Genomic DNA, 16,922 nt, shown 5'->3' on the forward strand with positions numbered 1-16,922 from the left:
GACATCAGAGATATGGTGAAATAATTGCATGTGAAAAATACTGTCTGGGCCACCTGTGGAAGGTTTACTGGAGAATGTTATAGCAGTAATAACCGTTTTCTACAGAAGCATTCTTGTGTCAGTTAATCTAAATCAGTGTTGTGGACTAACTGAGATTTTATATAATATATAAAGTCACAGTTAGACTTCATAACTGGGTATACACCAGCACCAAACATTATAGTGTACATTAGCTGGCATTTAATACAGTATAGTAATATTCAATTCACAAATGAAAAAAAAAATGTTCATTTTTCTTGTTAAAACTGTAAACATATTTCCTGTTTGTTGATGTTCTGAATAAAAATATAATTGGCTGCTTAAAACGTTTACACAGTAAGGTATCTGTTAAATGTGTCCAAAAATGTGGAAAAGCAACTCAGGTTTTGTTAGCTGTTTGATAAATTTTTTTCTCGCCCCCTACGTTTGCTCACATCCTGTGCATCTCCTGGGGGCTAAGCCCCCCTTGTCCTTAAAACCTAGTGATGCCCCTGCAACTGTCAATCAAAGTTTAACAAATGCTGGGGTATACCATATTTTGCTGTGGATTCTTACCAACCTTTTACATTTCTGTATTTACCCTGTATTTGGCTTACTTTGTTTGCTTCATTTATATATATATATATTTTTATAAATTTGCACTCTGTAGTAGTTCATACAAAAAGTGTATGTGCAAAGTGGGAGAGCAAAAAGTAGAAGAGGAGGACAATTCAGAGAGGACAAAAAGAGCGAGAAAGACTTGAAAGAAGTGAGTGTGAAAAACAAGGTAGAATGTGGAGCAAACATTTTTTTTTAACTGAAATAAAAGAAAACTTTCTAATTACATTGTATTTATACCCATTTCATGGATGACTGGTTATATTCTCTCTTTAAATATATTGTAAAAACATTTTACAATACAGGGGGAGAGAGTTTTGAATTTAATTGACTCCAAAAGTCAATTGTAGATGTCAACCTAGTAATTACTTTCTGAACATTACATAAAAATTCAGTAATTCATAAGATATTTTGTTAATGCTAACACACATATACACAGAGGCAAAAATCTTTTTGCTTTGACTTTGCTTTTGGAGGCAGGTGACATTAGTCAGCCTGAACATATTTTGGTTCCTATTCAGGTCCATCCCACTTCATTCTAATCTCTGTGAGAAACAGAGCTGGTCATGATCGAGCTAATGACTAACTAGTGACTTCTAACTGTCTCAGCAATAAATACAAAAATTAATTATTGACTAGTTGCACTTTGAGAGATTTATCAGCAGAATACTCATAGCCATTAGACAGAAGAACACACACTGGCGAGAACAAGATCTACAAACCAGTACAATCTGGAGGACTGGACCCAACATGGCAACCAGTGTCTACACAGGTCAGAACTTCTGTTTCAGTTTTATGCTACCACGCTCTTGTTATGACACCGAGCTTGTTCACCTCCAGGAAGTTTTTAAAGAGGTGGATAGACAGGGGCCACTGATAAACTTGGGGTGGAACCTAAACCAAAAGCCATAGAACAATTTCAGGAGTTTTATTACACTGTTATCATATGCTGTACGGAGGCCAGAGGTCTGCAAAGGTTTACAATCAAAAGAGCCATTTCTGCACCTGTCAAAATTGTATAGAGCTGTAAAATGTACAGTAAAGACCACACAACTCATTGTTTTATATAAATACTTTATATTAAAAAAACATAGTTACATTGTGAAATAAACAATAATTTATGGAACTCTAATAAACTGTTGATATTTATTCCTATTTTTACATGTTAGAACAAAAGAAAAACACCAAACTCTTGTAAAGAGAAGAAAAACATCTTGTTTATGTTCAAACAGATCAAATTTAAACACTAAACTATACAAAGCCATGTGAGTCCTGACTATATTGTCTAGCTAATTATGAAATATTTCACTTTAAAATCATAAAGCATATACTGGCATCCTAATCAGAAGGGCCATAAAAATTAGACCAGTTTTTAGATATTTATCTATGACTTCCAGAATTTCTTTTAATAAAAGGCAGAAAAATTCATATACTTTTCATAAAAGGCAGGTCCTTATTTTGAATTCATATTATCAGAAGAACTTGCCATGTTTTTGTAGAATGCATTATTTCAACATTTCAAACAATGTGTCTGTTATACGTCTGCAAAACTGCAGCAATTTATTCTTTGCTCTCAGCATCTTGTTTATACATGGTAAAATTGTTCTTTTTTTTGGCAAACTATTTCTCATTATTCGTCTGGAAGCTGACTGGCTAACGGAAAAACAATTTTTTTTTTTTCTTTTTTATGATTTCCTAATATTAGAAGGTTGGAAGTTTTAAAAATAGTAGTCTTGTGGCATGTCTGTGATTTATATTTCATATAAAATTAAACAATTGAAAGAACATTCCTCAAAGGAGGTGGGGGTTTGCCAGAGGTTGTAGTCAAGCTGAAAAGGTTCAGATTCCACCCTGCAGCTGAACAAGCAGTATTCCCTTAATACATTAGGTTTAATTATATTTCTTTGTACAGCAACACCCCCCCCCCCACACACACACACACACACACACACACACCACCCCACACCCCATTCAGTGCTTTTCTTTTCATAAACAATCTCTTTGATATTTCAAAGATGATGAAAATGAAAGCTTTGTGGTTCTTCAAAAATCAATGTTGCTCATACCGCCGAGAACACTGCAAACTTATAGTAACTCAAGGCCTTGCATCCCTTAAGGACTACATATCACATTCCCCTTTCAAGTTATTTTTAGACTAAGATTTTTTTATGTTGGGAAAGAACAATGTTATAGACTTTTTTTGTCAAACCATAAAAATAACATCAAGGGCAATCACATGCGATATCTCATGTGATTTCACAGAATCTGTTATTTCTCATAGTATTTGTTGTGAAAGACTTTGTTACTACCAGTCAATATCTGTAAATTTGACTGCGTAATTGACATTTTGGTGTTTCCTAAGGCTTAGCTGTGGTGGGCATCTTGAATCAGGTTGACTCCAAAAGTTAATCAGTTGTAGATGTACATCCAATGATTATTTTCTGAAAGTTTCACTAAAACACATGCACGCATACAAACAGAGGCAAAAACGATAATGCTCTTTTGCCTCCGGGCATTAACTTATTCAGAGCTCCATGGATCGTCACCTGTAGAGCTCTGTTTCTTAAAGCTACAGCTGTTACTCTGTTGGGAGCACAAGAAGTGACAGAATGCCAGCTGGGTTTGTACATGGAGTGTAATATTGACTAAATTCCTCTTGTGTGGCTTTTCTTTACCTTTAATATTTAACCTGGCTGTATCATCCCCGCGCTTGGTTACTAGTCCTGTATTTAACCTGTTTGTGCTTCTTAAGGTTTTTAAGGATTTTGCAAGAAAAAAAAAATATGTTCTCAAATTGGCCTGGTCGTGACTTATTTATTATCGTCTGTTTGGGGGCAACATCATCAAACTACTTCAGCATACTTCCATCTAGAAAGACCTCTCAAAATTAAACAAAACGTTTGACAATCTACTATTATTGGACAAGTCAGATTTTTGTGATCTTGTATAGTTTTTTAATATTTAAAAAGCCATGGCTCAGTCAATTTTACAGATATTGAGTTAAAATGTGTAGTAGTAGCTGAGAGTCATCCTCAACACATATTCGGAACCCAACTGATGCGCTAAAATTGGCGGCAGTGGCATCAGGAGGTAAGGGTTCATCCTGTAACCAGGGGGTTGCTGGTTCAAGCCCCCGCTCCGTCCGTCTCAGCCATTGTGTCCTTGGGCAAGAAACTTCACCTGCCTTGCTTACTGGTGGTGGTCAGAGGGCTCGGTGGTGTCGGTTTAATGGCAGCCTCACTTCTGTCAGCCTGCCTCATAGCAGCTGTGGCTACAATGTAGCTTACCCTCATCAGTGTATGAATGGATGAATGACTGATTGTACTGTAAAGCACTTTGAGGTCCTTTGACTAGATAAAGTGCTATACAAGTGCAGGCCATTTAAAAAAAAATTCTTAAAAAATTGCCATTAGCTATTACAGTTCTGTATGTTTTTTATTATTTTGGAGTCAACCTAGTTCAAGTTGGATGTCACAGTTGAACAGCATTAGTCAACACAAAAAAGGACAAAGTCAGTGAATTTTGCAGATACTGAGCTAAAGATTGATGTGATAGCAGCTGAGAGTCACTCATAACACATACTCCAACCACTACACATTGCACAGGATCTTTGCCTAAATTTCTGGTGTTAACTATTAGCATAAACCCTGTTTGTCTGTTAGCACAGTGTTGCATAAATGGGACTGGATGAAACTATCAATCAAGAACTGATTAAAAATTAGAGTCAATCTAATTCAAGATGTCTACCACAGCTAATTGACCTAAGCAAACACCAAAATGGCTCTAACTAAATTTAGCTGTGGTAGTAGCTAAGAGTCATTCAGAACACATATCCTTGGTGCTGACATTACTCACAAGATCTTACAATCCCACAAAAGATCATGTTATGTTCAAGCTTTATCTAAAACAGCTACAATTCCATCAAACTCTAGCATGAAAGGTGGTGGTCAATATGCATCCCTTTAAGAAATCCTAGTCCTTTAAGCTTCACATGTATTCAACAGGGACACATAAATATACCAATGTGGCTCTTTGCACATTTTTTTACTCAGAACATATGAACCTGGCCTGAATTTATTTATTTATTTTTTATTCAAAGAACGCTACAAGGGCAAAAACCTACTCAAGTAAAAGAGAAAAGTAGTTCTTACAGGTTTAAAAACCATTTTGAAAACTGCTCCAAATTCTACTATATCCATTCCTATAGTGTACTCTAGCAAAATAAATCATAAATATGGGGACAGCTGCCAAGGTGGAAACAGAATGTGCCGAGGTGAATATGATGTGGGCAGAGGTGGACAACAAAATATTTTATACAGCCAAGAATGCAGTTTTGCAAGCTGTACATAAAAAATAGGCAGTGACATTAAAGACTAGCTGCTCTAAATGCAGGCACAGGATTTGCTGGTCACTTTGTTGCCAGTGAATTTAGTGAGAAAGCAACAGAAAATTTCTCATAATTTTGGGTCACCAGTTAGTCTCCAACAGTTTCAGTCCAGTGAGGTACTATGTTTAGCAACAGGACCGTGTCATTGCAGGGCTTAAGTTTTAACATCTGTTCTTGCCCATAGTAAACCTGCCCACTCCAGAGTTGGTTTCCACTGGACATATGACATCTCAATACCAAGGTAGCATTCTTTAAAAGAAACAACAACAAAAAAATACAATTAACAAAAGACATTAAAGCTGAACTGAAAAGTATTTTGAAACCAACCTCAGTTGAAAGAAAATCCTAAAATATGCTTATTGAAAAATTAAAAAAAAATTATATTATTGTTTTTTTTTAATACCAAGCATTGAAGAAACCATTCAGGTGTTTTTGGCTTTTTCCGTGAATCTGAAGAGTTTTCATCTGATTCTGGAGATCCAGCCGTCAGTTTAGGTTCATACTGGTATGGTTGTATATCCATTACTCTTCCTGCATTTCTTCATATACAAAAAAAAGTAATCTTCTTTCATTTATACAAGTAAACAACTGAACAGTAGCGGTGTTCTTGGCCAGCCGGAGGACAGTGCACATCATGAACCCAGGACAGAACTCCACCCCACAAATCACCCACTCCGGAAATTATTGACTAAAACACTAAAAACAAGTTATTTAAGTTTAGGTCAGAAAAATGGGTCCCTGGAATGTTGTGTGAATGTGTTTAACTAAATAATATTCATGAAATGTCAATTGTTTGAGATTTGATTTCATTTCACCTTTAAGGAAAATTTTAATATGTCTCAAATAAAAATGTGTTTAGGACTCTTTAACATTTGACTAAAAGACTGGGTTACAATACCAGAGCCTTAACAAAGTTAGCATGCCACAAAAATAAAACAAATCAAATTAAGATTTTTAAGAAATGTAATACAGTTAAATAAAACAATGTTGACGCACAAAACAATATATAAAGATTTGAAGTGCAACACACATTGTAGGCATGTTTGATTAAGTGTGACTTTCAGAGAAAATAAAATGCTGCCATGATAAATTTGCTTTTTCTTTCAAATGTATAGACTGGACATCCTATGGGTTCACAACAGAAAGACCTATTACCAGAGGCAGTGTGGATGCTGCTGATATTGCTGTGGTTGTCATCTACTTTGTCATTGTCATGGTGATTGGAATATGGGTAAGAAGATACACAACTAATTTACACAAATACATCTCAAAAAGAGGTGGGAAATGGATTGTAAAGAATTAGAACACATTCTGCCCAAACAGAAAGATCGTAGAATCACCTACAGGACACATTCTATCCATTACTAATTTAAACCCTTGTGCAGTGCATCAATTTTATGTTTTTTAGCAAAATTACACTATTGTCTGCTTCATCCCTGTCATAAAGAAACAGCAGTCAACTAATCATAGCAAACTACGGCTGGTGCTGTAAATATTTCCATTTACCACCTTGTTTGATTCAGAGTTTAATCCTAAATGGTTCAATAGAAGCAACTGGACTCTTCTTGATTCTTGAAGACATTTCACCTCTAATCCAAAGGCTTCTACAGATCTGATCTGGGGTTTGGAGTCCCAGGCTTACAAGTAACTGAGCGGACCCTCCAGGATTTCGCGATGTTGCGATCACAACTATTAACGCAAAATCAAGCAAAAATCAAAAAAAAAAAAGAAAAGCAGAAATCGCAACTTTTTGCAACTTTGCCCAAAACACCGCAACTTTCCCGCAATTTTAACCCAATATTTATTGTTTCTAATGTGATTTGCCACCGTTTCTGTGGTCTAGTGTCTTCTTTGTGGGTTTGTGATGTGTGGAATACAAAACAACCCCAAATAATTCACGAAGAAGACATGTTACGTCACATCCTGTTAACATCAGCATGCTGGAGCAGCGACTGAAGTGAAAATGTGCACTAATGCTTCACATTTGCCCACAAAGATTTCAGCAAAGGACCGCGCAAAACAGTTTCTTACCCAGCTGCACGAGAGTGGGGGGAAGTTGTTTTGCAAGTCCTGCAGTGTAATCATCAAACATAAACACAAGTCATTCATCAACAAACACTTTGTGTCTGCAAAACATGTAAGGAGAGCTGCAGACGAGGGACAATCCAGAAATGGTCATGAATGTCAGTTTATAAGCTATCAAAGTTCTCAAATAAAGCACATTTTGAGAATGTCAATGTTTGTTGTAATTATCTTACAAAACTAGTAAGTATTTTTGGTTTATTTATTAAAAGTTATAGTTTTTTTATTGATTTTAGTAAAAAGAAAAAATCGCAACTTTTCACCGCAACTTTTAGGAGAATGCCCCGCGAAATCAGGCATTTTAGCCCGCAACAATCACAAAAAATGCCCGCAAAATCCTTGAGGGACTGACTGATATAATGATTACAGTAATAGAGTCAGTAAGATCACAAGTCAATGGCCCACCCCTCCATCTTGGTAGTCATTTGAGCTGTTGATACCCGTTTCTTAACAAGGCTAACGTGAGCTGTTTTAGTCACATGTTTCAAGGTGTAAATGGTTGTGAAACTACCCAGAGAAACAAGTCAAGGCTGACTTATAGGTGTTAGAAAGATGGGTGCCTCCTTACTTTAATAATGTTTGTTTTGTTGTTGTTTAACTTAGATGGCTTCTTCCTCTCCTGTTTCAAACTACCCGTTTCCCCTGTCTAAAATATACACATTCCTGTCTTCAAAAGAGTGTCCCTTGTCCTTCAGCAGGGCTGGGCCACATAAGGAATTTAGAGAGCAAAACCAATAAATAAAAAATAAATATTCACCCTCTTCTCTTTACAGTGACTGTCCTAATTCAACTCAGAGAAAAGATTGATACAAAATTATCTTCAAGGCCCTAAACATCCCCAGGAGTTCTGTTAAATCAATCACCAAGAAATAGAAGGATTATAGTGTCAGGTTTTACCTAAATATTCAAGAGCAAGCAGACGGGTGACAGACAGACACAGGAGACTGAATAAAGGGGGCTCTCAGAGACAGATTTCAGTTGGTATACGTGAAATGTATCCTCATGGATCAGTGTAGGCGAAGTCTTACGGCTGAAGGGTTATTGATACGCTCCACGGGGAATGGACCAATGAACCTGGGGGCCAACTTCTTAGGTGTGTCCTTTATGTTAACATCTCGAGTAGATAACCATACCATTTGGCCAACTTGATAAGATGGGGTGGTAGAGCGATGACGATCGGCAAACCTCTTATTCTGTTGTGCCGTTCTGAGGAGGGCATCTCGGGTTTGTTTCCAGATCCAACGACACAGACATAAATGGTGTTGGACGGAGGGCACCAGGATCTCGGTCTCTTGACTGGGGAAGAGAAGAGGATTATAACCCAACGAGGCTTCAAATGGAGAGTCACCGGTGGCGGCCAAGGTGTGACAATAATGGGCATACTCTACCCAGGATAAATGTTTGCACCATGAGGATGGATTGTTGTTGATGACACACCTGAGAGCGGATTTCAGTTCTTGATTACATCGCTCAGTTTGACCGTTGGATTGTGGATGATAACCAGAGGTAAGGCTCACTTTGGCCTCAAGGGCATTGCAGAAAGCCTTCCAGACTTGAGAAATGAACTGTGGACCACGATCCGACACAATGTCCTGAGGGATGCCATGAAGATGGAACACGTGGGTAACGAGGAGCTGGGCGGTCTCAGCAGGAGATAGGTGCCAGGAGAAAAAGGCACAGGGATGGATCTTTTTATCAGAGTCAGATCTTTCAAAGAGTACAGCCCCTACCCCAGAAATGGAAGCGTCCACTTTGACAATGAACTGTTTACTAGAATCAGGGTGACACAAAATGGGGGCAAATGAAAAAAAAGAGCCTTCAACTCACCAAAAGCGCCATCTGCCTCAGGAGTCCAGGTGAAGGTCCGAAGTGAGGAGGTTAATTGGTTCAATGGCGAGGCTACCCGACTGTAGTTTTTGATGAATTGTCTGTAGAAGTTAGCAAATCCCAAAAAGCGTTGCAGCTCTTTCCGGGTTGTGGGCACAGGCCAGCCCCTGACCGCACAAACTTTCTCCGGGTCGGTGCGATATCAGCCCCTCTCAAAAATAAAACCCAGGAAGGATACTGATGAAACATGGAAATCACATTTTTTGCCTTCACAAATAATTAATTCTCATATAGTCTTTGAAGAACCGAACAGACGTGTGATTCATGTTGATGTTGATTCTGAGAGAAGATCAAAATATCGTCCAAATAGACACAGACAAAATCATTGAGGAAGTCACGAAGGACACCGTTTATGAGAGCTTGGAAAACGGTGATGCCCTTTGGGCTTACCAAAGGGCATCACCAAATGCTCAAAATGTCCCAGAGGTGTTTTAAATGCCGTTTTCCACTCGTCCCCCTCTTTTATTCTCACCAGATGGTACGCATTCCAAGGGTCTAATTTGGAGAAAATTGTAGCCGAATGGAGTCTCTCATGAACGGAATCAATTAACAGGAGTGGATACTTGTTTTTTTACGGTGATCTGATTTAAGCCACGGAAGTCAATACAAGGGTGGAGTGACTTATCTTTCTTTTCTACAAAGAAAAATCCTGCACCTAAAGGTGACATGGAGGGGCAAATAATACCTGTGGCTAAAGATTCCTCAATATACTCTTTCATGGCCTCCCTCTCAGGACCAGAAAGATTATAAAGGCGACTAGAAGGAAGAGTTGCACCGGGCAGAAGTTCAATAGAACAGTCATAGGGCCTGTGAGGGGGCAGTGAAAGAGCCTTCTGTTTACTAAAAACAGGAGCCAGATCATGATAAACTTGAGGAACTTTTGTCAGTTCTACCTTATATTCAGTTTCCTCCTTTTTTACAGGTGGCAACATAGCCAACTTCAAACAATGTTGTAAACAAAATTTGGTCCATGAATCCACCCATCTCTCGGACCAGTTAAGAACGGGATTGTGGATTTTCAAACCAAGGGAAGCCAAAAACTAATTGCGTAGAAGTGGAAAAACTCATCTGTTTCATGGTGGTTGCCAGAAACCAATACTCATAAGTTGGAGACCTTGTGGTTGATCTGTGTCAGACGTTGGCCCATGAGCCCAGCAACCGAGCGAGGTGACTCCAGAGGGATGATGGAGATGCTGAGTTGATCCACTAAATCCTTAGAGATGAGGTTGAGCTCAGAACCGGAATCCACCAGCGCAGCAATGGGAAGCATACCTTGATCATAAACAATAGCACCAGGGAGAGAGAGTAGGGAAGCAGGGGAAAAGTTAGAGGGACCCGTCAATTTCCCCTGATTCATTGGCGGGCCGAGCCGCTTCCCTGCAATGGACAATTAGCGACGAAATGTCCCTTTTCTCCACAATAAATGCATGCCTTAGCTTTAAAACGCCTCTGTTTCTCATTGAGAGTCAAATGCGTTCAGCCAACTTGCATCGGTTCCGGGTCTGGATCAGTAGCGCGCTGATTGGTGGAATTCTCCTCATGCGGGCGGAGACAGGGAACCCTGGGACTGTGGGAGTTGGAGTCCCTTTCTCAACAGCATTCACAGAGACGATTATCGATACAAATAGCCAAAGTGATTAATTCCTCCAAAGTTCTGGGTTCATCTCAAGGGGCTAACTGGTCCCTAATTTGGTCAGAAAGAATTCATCCCATCCGGCTTCCTCGGCGATGATTCGGAACTCCACAGAGTGTTCTGCGACTGACTTCCGACCCTGCCAAAGCGAGAGCAGCCGCTTGGCTGCTTCCTCCTGCTGGAGAGGATGGTCAAATACACGCTTAAACTCCTGAATAAAGAGGTGAGAAGTTAATGTTTCCAGCAAATTAGACGACAGGAAAGCTTGAGCCCAGCGCAGTGCTTTGCCTTTTAGAGCAGAAATGATATAGATTATTCGGGCAGAATGGGACGGTGATAGTGAAAATGCCAATTGACATTGCAAAAGAAATCCTCCGCAGCAGTCAGTATCGCCATCGAACTGCTCCGAAGGTCTTAGATCGGGCTCATTGACCTGAACTGCGGAGTTGGAGTGGGACGTGGCAGGGGGTGGACTGACCGAGGGGGCGGGCAACAGAGTTCCGAGACGGTCGTCTATTGACACTATCCGATGAGTGACTTGATTTAGAATAGCACTAGTGTTTTGTTGGACTTGGAATAATTGATGGAGAAGTGACTCGTAATGACTAAATCTGAGATCTTGGTTGGTTGCTGGGTTTGTGGTCTGTCCATCACCAGTACTGCTCTTTGACATATCATCTGGCTGGAGCGTTCTGTCAGGTTTTACCAAAATAGTCAAGAGCGAGCAGCCGGGTGACAGACGGACACAGGAAACTGAATAAAGGTAAGTGAGTTTGTTTACAGTGCTGGGCGGGTAAACGGGAACGAATCTGGAAAGGAAGGCAACTGGTGAGTATCTGAATATTCTGAGAATGACGAGACTCAGCAGGGGGAGTAGGAATTGCTTTCTTACAGTGAGGTGAAGGTGAGTAGCGGCGGAGAAATCCAACGATGAGTATTTACAGGTGAAGTTGGCTTGACGGTGAGTATTTACAGGCTGCGCCAATGTGAAGACCCAGGTTTTTCAGGGAACAGGAACTCTAGAGGTACAGAGAAGACAAAAACTTTTTAATACAAGGAATGAGTTTACACAACTCAGGTTGGCCGATTAGCTTTACCCCAAAGTGAGCAATGCTCCTGCGCTGATCTGAAGAAGAAAAATTAACAGCATTTACAAAATATCTACTATATCCTGAAAACTGGATACATCCAAACAGGCAATAAAACAACTCTGATTTGATTGGAGGTCACAAAATTTAATAATGTGGGTTTAAAGAACATAATTCTGCAGTCTTGTGCATACTCTGCTGCATCTAACCTTATGTAACCAAGAACTACAGAACAAAGAATAGCACTGGTAGCCAAATAGCAGCTACAGGTGCCTGCATGTGCATTTGTTTTAATATACACTATTTAGTGCGTTGACTCCTCTTTCGGACCTTAACATTTCTACAAACATTTGAGAATGAATAGATCACTCTCAGGATCTCAGTAAATTTCAGCATGGTACTATGATAGGACGTCACCTGTGAAATAAGTCCAGTCTAGAATTTTTCTGTTACCAAATATTCCACAGTCAACTGTTAGTGGTTATATAACAAAGTGGAAGCAATTGGGAACAACAGCAACTTGGCTACAATGTGGTAGGCTACATAAAATTACAGACCGGGCTGAGCAGGTGCTGAGGCGCATGGTGCACAGAGGTCACCAACATTCTGCAGTCACTAGCTACAGACCTCCAAACCTCATGTGGCCTTCAGACTAGTTTAAGAACAGTGTGTAGAAAGCTTCATAGAATGGGTTTCCATAGCCAAGCAGCTGCATCCAAGCATCACATCACTAACTGCAATGCAAAGTGTCAGATTGGGTGGAGTAAAGCACACTGCCAATGGACTGTAAAGCAGTTGAGACATGTTCTCTGAATGGAAGAATCATGCTTCTCTGTCTTGTAATTTAATGGTTGAGTCTGAGTTTAGCAGTTGCCTAGAGAACTGTACTTTTCTGACTGCATTGTACCAAGTGTAAAGTTTGGTAGAGGGGCATTATGGTGTGGGGTTGTTTTTCAGGAGTTTAGCTCAGACAGTTTCAGTGAAAGGAACTCTTAATGCTTCAGCATGCCAAGACATTTTGGTCAATTTCATGCTCCCAACTTTGTGGAAACAGTTTGGGGATGGCCCCTTCCTGTTCCAACATGACTGCACACCAGTGCACAAAGCAAGGTTCCATAAAGACATGGATGAGAGAGTTTGGTGTGAAAGAACCTGACTGGCCTGCACAGTCCTGACCTTAACCCAATAAAACAGCTTTAGGGTGAATTAGAGCCAAGACTGTGAGCCAGGCCTTCTCGTCCAACATCAGCATCTGACATCACAAATACGCTTCTGGACGAATGGTCAAAAATTCCCATAAACTCACTCCTAAACCTTGTGGAAAGCCATTCCTGAAGAACAGAAGCTATTATAGCTGCAAAGGGTGGGCCAACATCACAGTAAACCCTATGGATTAAGAATTTAGATGTCACTTAAGTTCATATGCGTGTGAAGGGAGATAAGTGAATTCTTTTGGCAATATAATGTGAGCATACATACAGAACATTGTGCTTACTCTTAAAAAAAAAGCTGCATATTTGCAGGAGACAATTTGTTTGAATGGCCTTTACATTGGCCTCCTTTAGGAACATTGAAGTATACAACAACCTATTCCTACCTTGACTTTAGCCACATGGGAAGTGACTGAACATTTTTAGGTTATGACTGTTCACAGAAGACTTGACAATTTTGTCACACTTCAAGCTGGTTTGACAATGTAACCTTGGTTTTTGTTCACCGTGACCCAACTTTAGGACTTTTTGGGTGAACTGGGGCTTCATAAACTTGGGGTAGTTTAGTTGCAGAGCATATAAAATTCCAAACAGAATGCACATAGCCAACCTTCACGACCTCCCAAAAGTTATCACAATTTGCCCATCAACGATGATCTTCAACAAGGCTGGACTGAGATGTAGGAAAGATGGGTGTGCAGTACCTTTGGACTCAACCAAGAGGATCCCAATGTCAATGTGGCAGGGGGAGGAATCTTTGTCAGAGTCCTTAAACAATATCAGCATACAAGCACGCTTGTCTCATTAAATAACCATTAATAATATTTAGAAATGTTGCCTAATCATGGGAGTCACCCTTAGAAGCAATTAGACAAACAGGTCACCCAAAGAAGTTGTAAAGAGATGCTGCCAATAGTGCTGATCAAGAAACGGAAGGACATCATTGCTCACATGCATGATTAACAGTTCACAAATCGCATAAAATTGAATTAAAAAAAAAAAAAAAAACATTTTTGGGCCAGAGAATTTGATTGCCATAGCAACATGCTCTATGTGTATTGTGTCAGGCTCTTTTTTTTTTTTTAAAGTGTTTGTGTAATATTCTCACATTGTTTATCAAAGACGGTAACAACATATGGTTTAAAAGTCAAGCTTATGTTATTATAGCCCCTTTGGATACCATATGAGAGCAACTAACAAAGACTAATATGTAGAAGTCTGCTGACTTGTCCCCAAAGATAATAGGAAGCCCTCTCAGCACTACTGTCTGAATATCTGTTGGTTCTAAAGTCTCTAAAGGGAATATCTCATACTACACAACTAAAGAAAGGATTCTGAATCATTGTGTATTACGACTAGTATTACCATGGTAGCCCTGTTAATAGTAGAGTCCTTTAAAAAGTTTGTTACATTATTGGTAGCGATAGATAGCAAGAATCACATTGGCCCACTAGCTTGTGGTTAGTATTAGCCACAAGGACATGCAAACTATGTTATTGTAAATACTGGAAGATAAGGATAGTAAAAACTGTTAGTGGATGGGTCGCCACAAATTATGACTAAGGCTTTAAATACCTTGATTCATACTATGGGGTTCCATTTAGGCCTTCATCCCAGCTTTGATTTCTTATTGAGGCACTGAAAACAATTAAAATGTCTGCCACTGTTGATCCAAATATACAGCTTAAAGATACGATTTCTGCATGATTTTTAATGCTGATTCAAATGTCTAACTTACACATTGTCAATCTTTTTCTACAGTCATCAATGAGAGCCAATCGCACCACAGTTGGGGGGTACTTTTTGGCGGGACGTTCAATGACCTGGTGGCCGGTATGTCAAACATCAGGAGTCCTAAACAAATATTTGATTAGTCATGTCCGAGAGCTATAGAACCTTATTTTAGTTTGACATATAATTAGATTTATATTCTCATTTTTAAAAAAGGTTCCCACTTTTCTTTCCCCTTGAAATGTTTTGCTTGATTCTTTCCTGCAAATCAATGCACATGGAATGTAAATATATTTTACAATTTCCTAAATCTAAAAATGTACAATTAATTAAACAGGGTGGCACAGTGGACAGAGGTTAGAGCTGTCACTTCACAGCAAGAAAGTTAGTTTTATAACCTGGCTGGGGCTTCTGTGACAAATTTGCATTTTCTCCTCATGCATGTGTGGGTTTTCTCCGGGTTCTTTAGTTTCCTTCTACAGACAAAAAAACATGCATGTTAGATTAATTAGAAACTCTAAATTGTCACTGAATGGTGAATGGTTGAGTCTCATTCGTCTCTGTGATGGACTTGTGACCTGGTCAGGTTCTACCCTGCCTCTTACTGCTAGAGACATTTGAAAGAGACTGCAGGTTAAACTTTGCGTCGGCCCATTTTAATGCTTTGAGTAAACCAATCATATATACCAAATCTTTGCAGCATCATCTGGAAACTATTTTGGAAATCTGTGGAAGACCAAAAAAAACATTGTAAAAATTCTCCACGTCTTCCGATCTCCCCAGAGTAATGTTTAGGCGTAGGTGAGGTGGCTTCTCAGAAAAAGGAAGTGGGGGGGGGGGGGGTGAGGTACAGCCTTTCCACTGCTTGCTGCAGGTTGAGTAGTAGGACTGACTGTAATATGAAAACAATTGTTAGCTCCAGAATTGAGGTGGTCATTTGTTCCATTCATTGTGCATAATAGTTTTGCCGTTCAATTATTGAACAGAGCATAGCATTGTGACAGGCCAATAGATCTGTCAGACTTGGATCACTTCTTGTGTGTGGTTCTGCCTGACTTGATGGTGCTGTCATGTTTCGTTGTAGCTTTTAGACCCACATAAAGACCAAATGCTCACACAGTTTGAACATTTTATATATAAAGTGATTGAGAGGATAGAGAGCTGGAACTCTGGATATGGCACAGTTCAGCTTTGTTTTCTGCATGGAGATGACAATTAGATTGAGTTCAAGGAGAATGTTAAACATAACTGGGTCTAAGGTGAGCTTACCGTTTTCTGGAGTTCAGCTTGCACTGAGTGAAGGATTGGGGGACTTTGGAGGATTCTGGATTGCTTTAGTTGAGGCTTGAAAGGAGGCATTAGTCAGTCAGTCAGTCAGAATTTTGAATTGCAAGAAGCAGTCATGGAGTACGAGTTGTCCAAGGTGAAACCCAAATTCATGGGAGAGTTTAGTTGACCAACAGTGTGGGACCATCAAGCAAAAATGACTGACTGCAGCTCCTTATAGGCGCAAGCCAGTTGATGACTGAAATTAGGTCCAGGTGTGTGACACTGTCAGCAGCTGCATTCACCAACAAAGATCCTTCTTGAGGAAAGAGTACCCACACAGACTAAGAAAAATGTAGACCAACACCAGGATCCTAACAAGCTCAGTTCAAGTGTTATTTTATTTACAAGGAGTGCAAGTATATCGTAGAAGTTCAATTCAAATTTCAGTTTGGTTGTCTTTGTATTTCATCATTCTTAATCACAGTTCATTCAATCCAGTTAGTTGTCAAGGCCAAACCAAAAAAACCCTCAAAACTTCCACTCTAGGCTTTACCTCAGAAGTCATCATTATCTCAATCAGTTCAAACAGTTTAACTCAATAAACTAAAAAGGTAGTTCTTGATCTAATATTTAACTTAGATCCTTCACTTTTAGTCAATTATGAAAATTCTTACAATGAAGCTTCTGTTTGCTTCTTAATTATCCCACATGCTTTTTTGTAAGTGAACCACAGCTTTTTCCTTGTAAAATCTGAATTGCTCAGCATATTTCAATGATCTAAGCATCAAAATGTATCAAAATGTATTTTGTATAAACAGTGCTTATGAATAGTGCTAATAAAAATTAAATGTGGCCGCCAGCTTTCAAGATGGTAGCAATTTCATAACTCTAAATGGCCATTCTGTTTTTTGTCAAAACTGACTTTTCTACATTTTAGCCTAATGTTTTATTGATATTATTGGCATCAATAATAGTGTATTTTGACATTTAAATTTCAA

At 39.2% G+C, this 16,922-nt stretch overlaps 1 protein-coding gene across 1 annotated transcript in view; it reads left to right on the forward strand.

Moving 5' to 3' along the window:
* The first annotated feature begins 1,270 nt into the window (after positions 1-1,270).
* slc5a9 (solute carrier family 5 member 9) overlaps positions 1,271-16,922 on the forward strand; it is a 64,106-nt gene continuing 48,454 nt past the window's right edge. Inside the window, exons 1-3 of the mRNA XM_017432199.3 lie at positions 1,271-1,408; positions 6,139-6,254; positions 14,686-14,757. Coding sequence (XP_017287688.1) covers positions 1,387-1,408; positions 6,139-6,254; positions 14,686-14,757 — 210 coding nt within the window. The 5' untranslated portion in view covers positions 1,271-1,386. The remainder of the gene's footprint in view (positions 1,409-6,138; positions 6,255-14,685; positions 14,758-16,922) is intronic.

This window comes from Kryptolebias marmoratus, linkage group LG12 (assembly GCF_001649575.2).
Source record: "Kryptolebias marmoratus isolate JLee-2015 linkage group LG12, ASM164957v2, whole genome shotgun sequence".
NCBI classification, from domain to species: Eukaryota; Metazoa; Chordata; class Actinopteri; order Cyprinodontiformes; family Rivulidae; genus Kryptolebias; species Kryptolebias marmoratus.